The sequence below is a fragment of the Argopecten irradians genome, chromosome 2 (genome assembly GCF_041381155.1).
Source record: "Argopecten irradians isolate NY chromosome 2, Ai_NY, whole genome shotgun sequence".
Taxonomy (NCBI): Eukaryota; Metazoa; Mollusca; class Bivalvia; order Pectinida; family Pectinidae; genus Argopecten; species Argopecten irradians.
The window spans coordinates 4,591,291-4,607,177 of NC_091135.1; the positions used below are offsets into that span (position 1 = coordinate 4,591,291).

General features: G+C 36.9%; 1 protein-coding gene across 2 annotated transcripts; it reads right to left on the reverse strand.

Annotated features, from left to right (window-relative positions):
- Positions 1 to 2,357: 2,357 nt before the first annotated feature.
- Positions 2,358 to 12,581, reverse strand: LOC138314199 (uncharacterized). Of its 2 annotated transcripts, none has more exons than XM_069254406.1 (3): positions 12,227 to 12,581; positions 11,577 to 11,764; positions 2,358 to 6,078 (listed from the first exon to the last, which is right to left on the reverse strand). In XM_069254406.1, the coding sequence occupies exons 2-3, from the start codon at positions 11,598 to 11,600 to the stop codon at positions 3,625 to 3,627; spliced, it is 2,478 nt and encodes an 825-aa protein (XP_069110507.1). In that variant the 5' UTR covers positions 11,601 to 11,764; positions 12,227 to 12,581; the 3' UTR covers positions 2,358 to 3,624. The 2 variants fall into 2 exon arrangements, with proteins under 2 accessions (XP_069110507.1, XP_069110506.1); XM_069254405.1 differs by having other exon boundaries at positions 11,577 to 11,831.
- Between the last annotated feature and the right edge of the window lie 3,306 nt (positions 12,582 to 15,887).

The following is a 15,887-nucleotide window of genomic DNA, read 5'->3' on the forward strand; positions in this document are numbered from 1 at the left end:
AGATTTTAAGAAGATTTCTATCCAATCTCAAAGTTCTGCACAACAATAATCTATGTCGCAACCGTTCGAATTATTTCTAGATGTCACAGAAGATTATAAGTCATAAATTAACTTCAATGGTTCAAAGACGGTAGAAGTGTTATACCTGTTTTTTTTAAAGCATTTAACTAGAATGAATTTACCAACTTGGTTGTTGCTTTGTTGACGGGATCTTCACCATGAGAACTTAGACTACTTGGGAATGACCATTCTGTCTTTGCATATAACAGAGTTATCTCCCATGCCGATATGTATCCATTGTGATGTCATTGTTTTGTGAGCGTACGTCGCTTCATCTGAAAAAAGTATGAAGTTACGTATACGTCCGTAAACAAATGTGGTCACAATCTCACAATCATTACTTACTCGCATGGCAGATACTCCTGTAATATGCAAATACAGAATAACTATGATTTAAAGAGATTTAAACACTTACCTTTCTTGTTTTGACATTTTATTGTAAAACTATGATTTCGTTTTAATTTTAAATTATGGGAATTTTTTATTTTGTCTGTTGCAGTCGAAAACTTCGAGCAGACAGAGGACGAAGAAGTGCCAGTATTTGAAGAATGTTTGGATAGAGGGGTATTCAGTGTTCCATGTACAGAAATCCAATTATTCTACCAGAATAGCGGCCGTGGCTCCATGTGTAGTAACCCATACATCAAGTCTTTCTGTTGTGTGTCATGCCAATAGACTGCGGAACTTAATCTCCGAACTTCCAACAACTTTGCAACTGCCTCCGATAAATACTTCTTGAAACTTCTTGGCGCACCTGAATGTATCTTTTTCCTACATTCAGCAGTCTATACTCTATACACCTGGTTTAGAAAAATGTTCCACCGCCGACAGCGTATACAAGCATGGGAGCGTTGAGACCTTGTTTACCGCTGCAACAACTCTGATGTGATCGAGAGAACATTACATTACGTATGTCATTTATGGTCTCCATGCACATCTCTGCCGAAAATCCGTCTTATTGAATCAAGATGACAATCCGTGAATGAAGTGTATGACTTAAATAACACATGTTCGCCATATTTATTTTAAAGGTGGTAAATGTTGCTGCTTAATACTCCATAACAAGTGTATTTGGGATAAGCGTTTGTCTGTTGTTTGAACGTGTAAAACATTTATGTGATACATGTTCAGGATAGCAATGTATGGGAATAGGGATCTAATAAACATCTAATCATATTATGAGTATTATTGTTATTTTAAAAACTTATGTTGGAGCCCAATTTTTATCTATATATGGTGTTGAAAAACTGTTGTGTACAACAGTTTCGAATCTCATTCTGCTTTTATAGTGCACCAGCAGCGTATTGAAAATCAACTAAGATTACCATCTCTATATATTTTGTATATGGAAATGTCATTTCTATTCTGTATACGGAAATTTTATTTTCGTAAAAAAATGTTAATAGTGGTTGGTAGGCTGCGGTATATTCGTGCTGTGTCTTCTTGTGATATTATTGTTATTTTATATAGAGCTATCCCACTGCAGCATGCTGGCAAAGTCGCCAAACAACACATCTTGGCCTGTCACATTATACTGACAAAGTGTAAAACAGTTGTCCAACCCACTTCTTTCATACCGAGCAGAATCTACCATTTTATAGACTGGTGTAGATTGCTTTTCAAATGTACGTGATATTTTCATATTAGGTATAAGGAATAGCAATAATAACATCCAAATATGAGAAAGACATTTTCATGTACGGATATGAAGTATAGGGATAAGAAAATGTGGTAAAGCCCTTGATAAGACATGGAAAACACTTCATTGTGTGAATCCTACCTATTTGTGATATTAAAAAATGATTTAAACACAGAAAATGCAACATAAGGTCGTACTATTAACAAATAATTTTCAAAACTCAATTTAGAAAAAAGAATTTACCGAGGAGCGTGATAATGACGTTCTTTTAAAGCTTAAACAAATATCAGAGTACATAATCTTGCCTAAAACGCAATCCAGATAGATACAAAAACATGTACAATCATGTTAAAGTTGTAAGCCCTATTAACAGCCAAGGACATAACAGAACATGCCAGGTTTTACAGGCGAAGGAAAGCCTCATTACCAGGAGACACAACATCGACCTACGTATCTGGCAACAGTACCAGGTGAAAAAGCTAGAGGTGGAGCACAGTATGTCGAAACAGTTTCCTCTAATTCGGAGGGGATGGCCACTCGGACATCGAGGCCAATACCTTGCAACTTTTAGCATCTTATGCTTGTAGAATTTAATTTTATACATTTAAATCGCATCTATTGCATTTCCAACGCATAATACAAAACAAACTTCCTAAGGGACATTTGACAAATTTAATATGGATGAAATGTTTCAAATAAATTAAATATTATTAAAAAAAGCGAACACAACTTTCAGCTCAAGAAAATTACACACACAAATTCATATCTGTCCACAACAAACAGTCATCGTTATTGTAATACCTCGTTCTTAATTTTAGATCACAATGTAAAGACTTTTAAAAGTTACCTCCCTTTGGGAGTATATTTTCATAAATTTAGTTTTATTATTTAAACAATTATAAAAACTCACAGGGGCAATAAATGACCCCAAAACCTACGTGTTTCATGATCAAAGCGATATGAACATTGCACTCTTCAATAAAAGCGTGTTAAAGTCGGAATGTCTACAATATACACAATACAATAAATACATATACATATACTTTGAAGGTATTGTGATGTCTCACGATCTGGCTTCAACCAGAGAGTGACTGAAACTAATTTATTTATATATATGAATTATAACATTCATAACAGTATGATTTACTTGAATATTCTTTTTGTGATTTTGGAAATATCACACTCCGATGTTTGTGTTATAACTCCAAAAACATAAATAATCATTCAAGTTAATTCGTAACATTCAATCTTAATCCCATACAATTTGAAGTTTTTTTCAGGAACTCTTTTTTCTCTGAAATCATTACACCGTTGTATGATGTATCGGCTAATCAGAAGCGATGTTACAAATGCTGCAATCATTGTGTAGGTTATAAAATGATAACATGATTTTAAGACCAATAAAATTCCCACTTTGTAAACGCAATATTGAATATATAGATCATAAATAAGTTTAAATTCATCTCCCTAACTATGGTTTAGCTCAACTGTGATAAAATATATGATCTCTAAAGCTTAAAATCTTGCATCATATCAGTTGTTTTGAGATCTGTACTTTTCTTACCACTGGTGTACTACAAATTATCTACTCCTTTTTATTGAAATAAATAGAAATAATTCCAATTCTGTAATATCGCTGGCATGTAATAGCTACTAAACTAATGTATTAACTGACCAGGAAAGCAAATGTAACCATTATTTGTTCATAAGTGAATGACAAAAATGCAATAATACCATGTTCATACTTAAACATTACACTTCATTCATTAAATTATCTTTCTGTAGTGTTCGAATAATCCGGATTATCTGCTCATGTCATAATATTTCATTATTCGTGAGTATATGTGTTATTAGAAATGACATCATTCTATCAACGAAATACTCCGCAAAATCGTATTTTGAAATGTAACCTACAGTAATTGCCGTTATTTTTGTTTTGTTTTTCGACCCGCTTTTTTCCCTAACTTCCCCTTTGATTTATGTTCAACACTTCCAGTGCTCTTTTTAGAACCCCCGGAACTCCCACTTCCACTTTCTGAGTTGTTTCCGCCGTTTCCATTTGCTTTTACTAATTTGACACCATTTCCTGTCTTTGGGGTGACTCCACTTCCCTCTGGCGGTGCCGGTGCTGGTTTTCCAGATATTTGAACTTTCGCAAGTTTGTTTGATGGCTCCAGATCCACTGCCTTTTTGAAGGCCTTACCGGCACGACTGTTGTCACCTGCTTTCTTCATAGCGTATCCAAATAACGAAAATGCCATAGAGTCTTTCAAACGCTCACACAACTGTTCAAAGTCGTTAACTAACCCCGACATGCCCGTCTGCTTTTTTAATTGAACAAAGCTGTCGATAAGCAAGTAATAGGCGTATACAATAGACAGGACCTCAACGTAGCCCCTCACTTCAATCTCCTTCCTAACGAAGTCGTCGACCACGTAAACTTCCATCTGTCCGTAGTAGTTTGCACATGTCGGATGCTCGCTTTCACTTGAGATTACCGTCTTCAGGTGAGGAACTGCTTCTTCGAATCTTCCACAGGAGCAAAGGAACTGCGCATACTCAACGAACATTCCTGGTCCATGACCTTCACCTTCGCGACGAAGCGCTTGCTGGAACATCTCGTCAGCTTCGCGAAGTAGCGGAACTTTGTTTTCTTGAAAAATGTTCGCAGCTGCATGATACAAACATGCCAGGTGCTCGAATAGACCGGATCCCGTATTTCCTTCCACATATCTTCGAATCAAATACCGGCTAAAGGTTATAGGTTTCCAGATTTCGCTCGGAGAGATGTCGTTGCTGAATTCGATATTTCTCTGGTTCAGGAGGTGAGGGATGTACTCCCTTTGTTTCCCAGCCTCTTTTGCACCTAACACTGGCTCCACCAAGTAATCCACGACATCATCCAGAATGGACGCGCAATGGTCGTATCCAAATTCATGGTAGAATCCGTTACTTAGAGTGTTGCTTGTTTTGATGAACACTTCCACGGCATCCGGTGCCTGGGCCTTATTTTCGTATTTCTTGGCGCTCTCCATTACAGGTGCAAACACTCTCTTCACGTCGAGATTGTATGGGAAAACGTCTAAGAGGGTATAGTTGTCTCCCAAAGAAAATAACTCCTCGGCTGGTTTCTTGCGTATGCTCATCAATCTCCTCTCAAGCTGAGAAAGTTGAAGGTCAGAAAGGTGGTCAATCATATTGTTCTTTCTGAGGAAATAGCAGGGTATGTTTTTCTGTCTGATACCGTCTAAAATCCTATCGAAGACGAGAAAACAGCTGTATGTTGGATTCTTGTGCCACATCCGGGGATCTATTTCCTCACATGTGTAAAGGAACGTAGCTTTTAGATGGCACGGTAGAATCATACCCTCGGAAAAGGTATGAAGAAACAGAAGATACAGAAGGAGATAGCATTGTCTTTGAGAGTCATCTATCTCTTCCAAAATAAGTTTCTTCTCCGCGGCTGCGAATGACATCCGCCACTCGATGTCGGCGGCGGAGGATGCTCCGTTTGCCGTGGGGACAATATGGATACCCATTGCTAATACCTTTTCGACCGTCCCCTTACTTGGCCAGTTATGAGAACGCTTCCGTGTTTGGAACTCGCCCGCCATAGGGGGCCAAGCTGGATATGTGAATGCCAGCTCGTGACCAACCTCGTCCGATTCTACTTCGTTAATAAGACCGCTTTCTTGCTCCGCTGCCTTTTTGCTTTCGCGGTCTTTTTTCGAACTCGCTAACATCCCTCGCAGGCCCATGGTTGTATGGGGACGGTTGCCTAGATCTAAAGACTTTGCGGGAACGCCAGAAAAGACATCACTAAACTTCATATCGAATCCGTTTGTTCCTTGATTTATCAAGGAGTCCAACATGGATTCTATTGCTCTTTTGTTCATATTAAGTCTCTCCTCAAACTTTTTCTTTGACTTTTCGCTACTGAGGTAGATAACACCTTTCTTGTTCACTTGTAAGTCTAAATGGGCCATGTTATTACCATTGTCTAAAACTTTCAGTCGACAATAACCTATATGCACGCTTTCAGTGGATATCACATAGTTACTATTGTCAGGTTCAATGGAACCTGGAAAGCCAAGAACAACATCCTTTGTATGATAAAACATCACGTCTGGGTCCTTGCAAAATTTCTTCTTGACGAAGATTCCATCATCCCTTTGATGCACAATTGAGGGTAGTCGCATGCCTTCTCCAAAACAGCCGAACACTGTGGATGTCTTTATGGCAAACTGAACCTCTAAGAAGCGACGTGGAATGAAAGAGTGAATGATGAATGCGAAATGAAGATGAGGTGTACCGCTAGTTTCATCTCGTCCCTCCACGAAGTTTGGACCGTCCAGGGCAGGTGAAGCCCCTTTCTCAGTCTACAACATAAAATCAAACCACTTTTAAGGAATGTATTCAGATGAGCTTTTACAAAATTTGCATATCATTTTTTTCCGAATAAACGAATTTGAAGTATGAAACAAATAATTCCTTTGCACAACAAACAGTGACTTCCATGAAATGAAATATAAACTCCTCGGCCATCTCCGTTAAGACTCGTACAGCAACGATGCTATTGTTATGTTGTCGATAATGGTCTGGACGTCAATATTGATTACTGTGTATGTAAAAAGATAAGAAACCAATCTCACGCTTCAAAGAGATAAAAGGTCCAAGTTTACATCAATAATTAGATATTTCGAAAGTTTAAGTCTCTGTGATGCAGTGTTTAGATGCAATAAATATAACACAAATGCAGTTTCGACACTCCAGAGACATTTGAAGATCAGTTTCAATAGGATATTTCTGAAGGAGATGACTACTTTCAGAGAAACACTAAATAATTTATCCGTTTTCAACAACTTCCAAGGCTGTTGTTGTCTTGTCGATAAAGATAAAAACAAAACAATACAATAATGTACTGTAAAGTGCTTTAAATTCGTGGAACCAATGTTTTTGCGGTTTTCTATATGAAGGCCATGTTCACGAAGGAGGTAATTACATTTCGCGGTTCATTAATTCCTACATGCATGATTCTTTGAAAGTGTGTTCTATGGTAAGTCGTTGATTTTCTGAACATTTCGCTGGTGTTTAAAATTCGCGAGTTTCAATGAAAACTCGAATATAGCAAAATCAACCTCCCGCGAAAGTTAACCGCGATGTAGTATACATAAATTACTAGCTCTCACTTTTACCACATCTTCTCAGTAGGTATACGATCGAAACGTTCATCCCAATGCAAGACAATATAAACGCATGTTATGCTATATTTTCGAAAACGTTCATATAAACTCTTGGGTATATTATCCACCTGATAAGCAATAGCTTTAAGCAGTTTATTCATTAGATAATTTATACATATATGTATACTATTTAAATCTCAGGTATCTATTTATGTCGGAGATTGTCAAGACGATTTTCTAACCAATATGACATACATGTCTGAATTTCATCTACATGTAAAAGTTGATATGTTCGATGGTGTTCAATCCTATTTCATTATATATATTAACAAATGGGTAGGGTTATCGGGGGATAAGTGACGACCGCAGTGTGTTGTACTAATACTGATGTGGGACTAATTTAACGTCTATACCCGGGATTAGTTAAATTAATTATTAATTCTTCGCTGATACCCGCTGTTAACGAGGTAAAATACCTGTCAATCATTACACATGACAACAGAATGTACAATGTTACAGGTAGATATTCTACTTTCTGCCTTTCGTTATGAAGAACTAATGTATCTGTTCGTCTACCACGAAGGCTTATGCCTTTTTATTCTTTTTGAAAATAATCATTCATACTTTGTACGAGGTATTTGTTCATGTATAATATGATCATAGTGTACATATTGACGAAATGTCCTTGGGATATAAACGGGCTTTTAGAATGTATAGAAACTATATTCATATTAATTAAATATAACCTGTCTTCATATTCATGGGTTGCATGGTCGATATATTTTGATGAATAGTGACATGATTAAATAATTCATATCAAGTGATATATCATGATTGTTTTATAAAGAATGCTACACTCAAGGATTTTCCCATGTGTCCTTTTAATTAAATTTTTAACGGAGTGCATTGAAGTTCAATTACCCGCTCGTTTGGTTTTCAGTGTAAACTTCCTTAGATAATAAGGTACATCTAAAAATGAATTGTAACTTTAAATATACACATACGAATTTGCAAATTACATTTGAGTCTGTAACATGAACGGCAAACATACAGACTGAATCAAGTTAACGAACTACTTTTGGGGTAAAGACAATCTTTATATTCGAGCGATTACTATCACTGCCGTTATATCCACCCTTTGAAAGTCATAAGAAAACTGAAGGCAGTCCAGGGAAAATCTGACCAATCACAGGCATGCAATAATTTCTTTTAAAGAACTAGGCTAAAGTGTCATTAACTTATTTTATGTGTATCGAATGACTACCTGTCTAATCTGTGGTCGAACACCTTTTTTGTTGTATTTTGTTTTTATTTTCAAACATTTTACACAGTATATAAAAATGGACACTAGCAAGACACAAAATGCATCCATGCATGCATAAATACATGCATACAATGTACAAACATACTATATGGCAACACATGTATACACAAACATACATGTATAAATATGCACGTATAATACATATGCATGCATACATACATTCCTGCATGTTCTGTGGTCGTACATAGATCATTCAGTTTTGCTATTGTATATTCCATGGGTGATCATAAATCCTGTGATACAGGACATAGGTAAAACTATAGAACTAAAGAAGCCTGATGTAAGAATATTGAAAAATAATGAAAAAAAAAACATATCCCAAATATATGAAATCTGGCCGATACCACGAAATTCAGACTCTATAGCAATACCATTATTTCAAGCTAGGATTGACTGTTTGACATTTCAAATCTTTACCTTGATATAAACACACAACCTATTGGGCGTATTGGCCATTTCCACACAACTGTCTGTTACCCAATTCAACAACTTTTAAGATCTGAGATTTAGGCTGGCTAGGACCCGTCAGCGCCTAACGGGTTATTATCACGAAAGGTAATTTGTCATACTAGTTATCCCTATGCTTTCAAGTGAAGCCTTTTTAAATAGACATTTAAACGTGCCCGGAGCAAAGGTACGGGCTCCACGTTACGGGGTTACAAGCTACCATAAAGGAATCCACATGTTGATAAATGTGTAATGTTAATCGCGAAGTTCAGTATTGCAATGTATCAAACTTACTATTAATCAAAATACAAGAGCTCTTCTGAGGGGTATTTGCTCTCAGAAAAAGTCCTTCTAGTGATCGACGGGTATTGCTGTTACATGAAGAGCATAAATTATACTAGCAATTAAAACTACAATAACGTGTACCAGAGTTGCGATGATATAATATCCTAAAAACATTAAAACATACATGCATAGTTACAGTAGAACCAAAACCCACATCAACAACAGAACAAAATTAACATACAATTGGACGTCGGAGACACATCTTTGATTTGGTAGGGTTTATCATATTTACGTCCTACTAACAACCAGGGTTATGTAAGGACAGTCTCCCGTGTATGTGGTGGCATTCGTGTGTGAAGTGCGAGTTCTGGAAGACTACTGCATAATTGTGTTGTGTCTTCTTCTAAAGTCGAACTCTTGCCCTTTATCACTGACGCATGCCGCCGAAGACACCAAACCGACACCCCACACGGTCATATTATACTGACAACAGGCGAACCAGTCGTCTCACTTAATGTTACACGCTAAGCAGGAACAGAAACGGCTACTTTCATAGACTAGAGTGTGTCTCAACCAGGACACAGAACCCAGAGCCTACCTCACAGGGTCAAATGAAGGCGAAAAGTGAGGTGATGTCAAGGGAGACGTTAGGGAAAAAAGTCAGTTAAGAAGAAGGAAAAAGGTAATATCCTAAATTTAGTCGCCATTCACCATAAAGGGCAGCAGGTACACTTCTTACACCCTAACTGTAGGACCCCAGTGACAGGATGTAACACAAAAGTACAAATATAAACGAAATGGGTTTGTTCTATTTATATGTGTTTAAAATACTGTTGTATTACCGTGAGAAGCCATCGAGATCGAAATTGCAAGATGTGCATTGTACACGTATATGTATTCAATGTTCGACTATCTTTGCTAGCAAAATGCACCACCACGACGATGCTTACACGGCGCTTACCACCCTATAAATGTCAACAAAAACTGGATTAAAGAGGGGTAAAATTTGTAAAGTAAATCAAGCATTAAATAAAGATATTAATAGCAACTCCTAAGAGATATTAAATTCTGTATAAGTACGTGTGTATGCTATTCAGGCGACACTTAGTATCGTCCTTTACAAGTTTAAATAGTAAGCTTCTTTTCAACATTCTGCTACTAGTTTAAGCAACAACCTCACGTGGACAAAGGATAATAAAATCCCTATATATTTGCCTTTTACTTTACACGTGTATTCCAAATCTATCACAGCCCAATGTCAATATACAACATATGGCTAAGCTCGGCATTTTATCTTATCAGATATTTCGCTCAGGATAAATTTACTTTTATACAACAAATGTAGTTTCTGGAAATAATTTTCTTCTCTGAGCAATTTCAAACACGGGTTAACACAACACGTTCATATCTCTTTCTTTGAAACTAAACAAATAGCAAAAGTCAAGAGTCTTGTTTTGCCTAGGATTATTGATTCCTATTAACGATCAAATCAATAAAAGGAACATAATATTTGTCTGTAACTAAGAGTAAATTTGCATTGTACCACGTTTGTATCAAAAACATTGCAGCAATGAAAAAACGCGATCGGACCCTTTTGACCGCTTTGGTTAAAGGCTTCTATAACACTTCCGGCACTGAAGCTAGACTGTCATAATACAAAAAAGTGATGAACTCTGTTTTATGTGTGCAGACTTATACACCCAAAACAAGCCACAATGTAGCCACTGTTTTCCAGAAATTAAACACATAGTCATATTGGATATATTTGGTGCCGAGGACTCACAATTTCCATTTCGACATCATACAGTATCCTTGTTATTATCTTGATCACTGACTGAGCTACTAAAAGTCTGCTGAAGTAGATACGACTTACGAACACCCGAAAATAATAAGACGACTAGTTGTATCCATGAACACACAACATTGGGAATACTGAAACAAGACTCTTAGCGGCCATGCATCTGTCAAGACTAACCTGTTGTAATCATGAACACACAACATTGGGAATTCTGAAACAAGACTCTAGACGGTCATGCATCTGTCAAGACTAACCTGTTGTAATCATGAACACACAACATTGGGAATACTGAAAAAGACTCTTGGCGGTCATGTATCTGTCCAGACTAACCTGTTGTGACCATGAACACACAACATTGGGAATATTGTAACATTGTAACAAGACGCTGGGTGGTCAAACATTTGTCAAGACTAATATATTAACTCTCCTTTGAAGAATTGAAGAGTTATCTCATATATCATTGATAATTGATTTGTTGAAGTACGAGGATAACGGCCATATCAGCTTAATGTTTACAATGATTTATTGGGAATATTGGAACATAAACAAGCAAAATAAATTAACCCTGACTCCGTGTATAGTATTCGGATCAGTACAATCAGAATTGGAGAAGTATTATGGTGTTTTATCATAACATTTGGCACAGCAATATATATACACCTTGATTTATGCCCGACTTATGAATGCATGGTGCACAGGCCTAAAGCCACAAGCCAAAAATTCATTCAATGATATCTTTGTTCATTATCATATACCTGTGTATATCACCTGAAATAATTCAGACCAGATCTACCTTTATCGATTTACCTAATTCTATTCTTATAACATAGTTGTACGTACCCCGATATATTTAGCCTGAGCCATGACGAGTGATCCTTGGGGCCGGTATACAATCCCTACCCTCACGGGTTTGTTGGACAATCCATGGTGTGTACGAGTTTACTGACGTCCAGGTCCTTTCCTGATCAGTCACGATCTTCCGTGAGAATGAGGTCCCCACGACTTCCGCTCCGAAGCAGATCGATATCCTGGATACAGATATAAATATCAACAGTAGCGTTGTTGCTGTGCAGGTAAAGGCTATACTTGTCACACCTGTACAGGTAAAAATATATAAATCATGATATCTTGTGATAAGTCAATAATCTTACTGAATTAATTTATTTCGATTCCCTTCTGGTGGTATTTTGTTGTTTATTCTTCGGCGTATAGATTTCCAAACACCGTCCGCCCAATCCTTAAAGAAATAATTGTATCGAATAAAACTTATATTTGCGATAAAGAAATTATGGATAGCCATTGAATGCATATCAAAGCATTTGGGGAAATTTAAAATGTTACCACAGAAATCGTCTGCATTCATATATTATTGATATCATTGATTTATTATATCATTACAATAAACGCATTATCGCTGTGAGTATTATTACTGAACAGCACGCCAGCCAAACAGTTTTTGAACACACACAAACACACACATATATATTTACCTCTACGTAATGCGCTGGGTTTTAAATTCCATTAGAGGGTTTAAATATCCACACTTTATATAATTCATTCAGATATCCAACAGTAGCTCGGCAGGGTTCATTAGTTTAAATCGTGTTCCTTTTCAGTCGATCGCTCAATTCAAATCCAGAACAGGTTTTAATCAAGCGGCACACATAGAAATTTTATAGCGTTACACATACACACAAATATATATATAGATCCTTTAGGGTACCCTTTCGTCTTTATAATGTCCAAATACAAGCCCCTCCCTATCTTTGTATATAGGATATAGACATTCATGTACATACAGATCTAACATTAGTTGGTGTTATGTCCAGGTCCTAATGGCAGACAATGATTTCTTTTAGCTGATTCACATTTGTCCCACCAATGTAAAGGTTATAGTTGTAGTCTGACACAAACGGTATATATCTTCAAAATTTGATAGGAAGAAATATGGTGATTAATAACGGGTTTTGCATAAGTAATAAACCTCCAGTATCAAAAACGTTCTCCTTACTTACTTACAAACTTAGTACTGATTTGGGCCCAGTTAGTTGAAGGTGATTAGACTAATCGCAGTTTAATGAAAACTTTCAAATCAAACTAGTTATTGTAATTATACTAATTTTACAAAAAAATAAATAAAAATATCTACATACTTTTCTTAATTTTAGAGAAGACGTACGTATAATCACATACTTTGCAGTAAATGAAAAATACCACAAATCAGGTGATCATGCCAAATGCCCATTAAACAACTGGGCCGTTAACAAAACTGATTCTGATGATCCTAATGCAACTCATTAGAGTAGTGTTATGTTCAATTAATTATCAAAGACACTACAAGCTTTCGATGGTATACTGATGGCGTTTGCCTTGACAAAATTAAAGGCCTTGAATATTAGACCCAAGCGATTGCGTTCATTGGTCCATTCCATCTACATAACTTGTTGCAACTGAAGTGAAGGTATGAATGACGGTTCCGATTACAAAAATCATTGGATTCATCTCTAGATTTTAAAATGCAATCAAAGTCGGCCACAACAAGATTCAAGTCTACTTCTTAGTCGCTCAATCAACCCCTCCAAATAAAAGATACTAAAAGAATAGTAACGCAAAGAAGATACTGCAAAGAAGTGATGGGGAAAAGCGTATCATAATTATGAAAGGACAACTTATACATGAACACTGATAACCATGTTTTACTCGTTTTTTAAAAGAAAATTTTTTTTTTTGTTTTTTGTTTTTGAATAATCCTAACACAACACATCGAGAATAAATTGCTCGCATTTGTTAGGGAGGAAAAGGGTGCATTAGTAAAGGAGAAACGTTGAAAACTAGACGAAAATTGTTACTCTTGAACAGGAATGGAACCCATGCCGCATTGGTGAGAAACGAGATCTGCTCGATCGCTCTAAACCATCTAAATAATGCACATACGAAAAGTAATTTTTTGGGATATCATTATTATCCGATATCATTAGACATTTACTGCAGGTTAGTTTAAAACAATTGTCGTTACATTATATTGTTATAAACGTTACACATACATGTGTGGTGTCTGTCTATTCTTCTCCGGAGTCCTAGCAGTGCATACACACCATTGTGATAAATCATTACGACCCATAAACGGCGACTTGTGAAACGATAGACCACTGATAAAGAAAAACAATTAAGTCCAAGAGATCGAAACAAAGGGTAAGCCGATAATACTATGGGTTTTAATCGATACACACCGAGTGTCAAAATTGTTCCTTTTAACGCAAGCACATTCTGATCAATAAGGACACTGACCCATAAAATTGGTAGTACTATCAGTACTGTAGCCTACTAATATAGGCTAGTTGATGGTCATGAAAAAAATGTAAAGAGTTTTCTATCCTGTATTTCACGCTGTTTATATGAATTATGCTTTAGGTCATTACCACTTGACTACAATTGTGTCACCCTCTTTTCAATCCATATCTGTCCGCTTACCTCTTTAAATAAGCTGATGTCCAGACATATTACCAAAAGTCTGCCATCTCTTGGTCACGAGTTCGAATCCCGTGTAGGGCAGTTGCCAGGTACTGACCAATGATCAGTGGTTTTTTTCTCCGGGTATTCTGGCTTTCCTCTATCAATAAACCTAGAACGTCGTTACATGACCCTGCCTGTTAATAGGAAGTTAAACAAACAAAACCCTAAGTTACATATGCGGCGGTGCGTTGCAGTTAGGGCGTTGCAATTTATACCTGCTGTCCCATGATGTGAAAAGGCGACTTAATTTAGGATCTTTCTTCTCTTCCTACCTGATTTGTCTTCGACAGCATGCGTTAATGATATTATCAGATAGCACTTTAAAACTATCCACTTTTGTAGAAGACGCAGCATGAATATACCACAGTCTTCCAAAACACATACACGCATCACACTGTCATCTCACATGACACTATGCTACATGTATCATTTGTTTGATTAAATACCTTTTAACAGCCAGGGTCATATAAGGTCGGCCTCCCATGCATGCGGTGTTTAGCGTGTATAAAATGTGTTTGTGTGTGTTTTACTGCGGTATGTTTGTGTTATATGGTATATTCATGTGTAATGGAATTCTTACCCTTTTTTTTACTAAACCACTGAAGATTGCCGCCGAAGACATCAAGAAAAGCCCCGCCCGATCACATACTGACAGCGGACGAACCAGTCGTTCCACTCTCTTAAATGCTGGGCGCTAAGCAGGAGCAGGAACTATACAACTGTTATAGACGCTGGTGAGTCTCTTACGGGGGACAGAACCCACCTCACAGTAGCGAGCGCCCACTTTAAGGCCAAAAGTGAAGAGGTGTCCAGAGAGACGTCACGCAATAGAGGCAGCAGATGCTCTTTGTGGAGAAGGCTCTAGCTTCTGTTCTCTTATCTCGATCACCCCAACTTAAGGATAGAAGTGAAGAGGTGTCCAGAGAGACGTCACGCAATAGAGGCAATAGATGCAATTACTCATTGGAGGCATTATGAGACCGGGTTGGGTGCACTGTTCGATGACTTTGATACAATGTTTTAGTGAACACTTTAATATGGGCAAGATTTCCATATATATATATACTCACTAAATGCAACCTATCACCGGGCCATCACATACTCGGGGTATCGTTCTTAAATATCCGCAAGTATTATAATATTACGTGTAAGCATAATTACTCAACTAACCTTCACCTGAAATTATTACATAAAAACTAACTTAAACACTTTTAAGTGTTCGGAAAACAGAAACGGCACACATTCCTTGAAACGGCACACATTCCTTTTGGAACTTTCCTCCGTTAACAAAACCCAATTGTCATTCAATTACAATAGCTGTTTATTAGACATAAAACACAAATTAATCAATCCTCTTTCAAATAAGTTGTAATATTATGGTACTCATTTTGGTTTAACAAAGTTTAGTTATACTTTGCATTCATGTTCCTTCATTAAGCTTCTCTTAACAGTCAATCAACGACGTATATTACTAATGTAATCCGTTGTGTAGTATGAAAACATACAAGTTGGAGCTACCTCATCATCGATACTCCAGGACTTCCGATCACTTACAATGTATAGATCTGTATTCTGTGACCATCCTATCTCCTTTGTAACGTCATTTCTGATTGCGTCTTCTAATAATCTTAATATCCT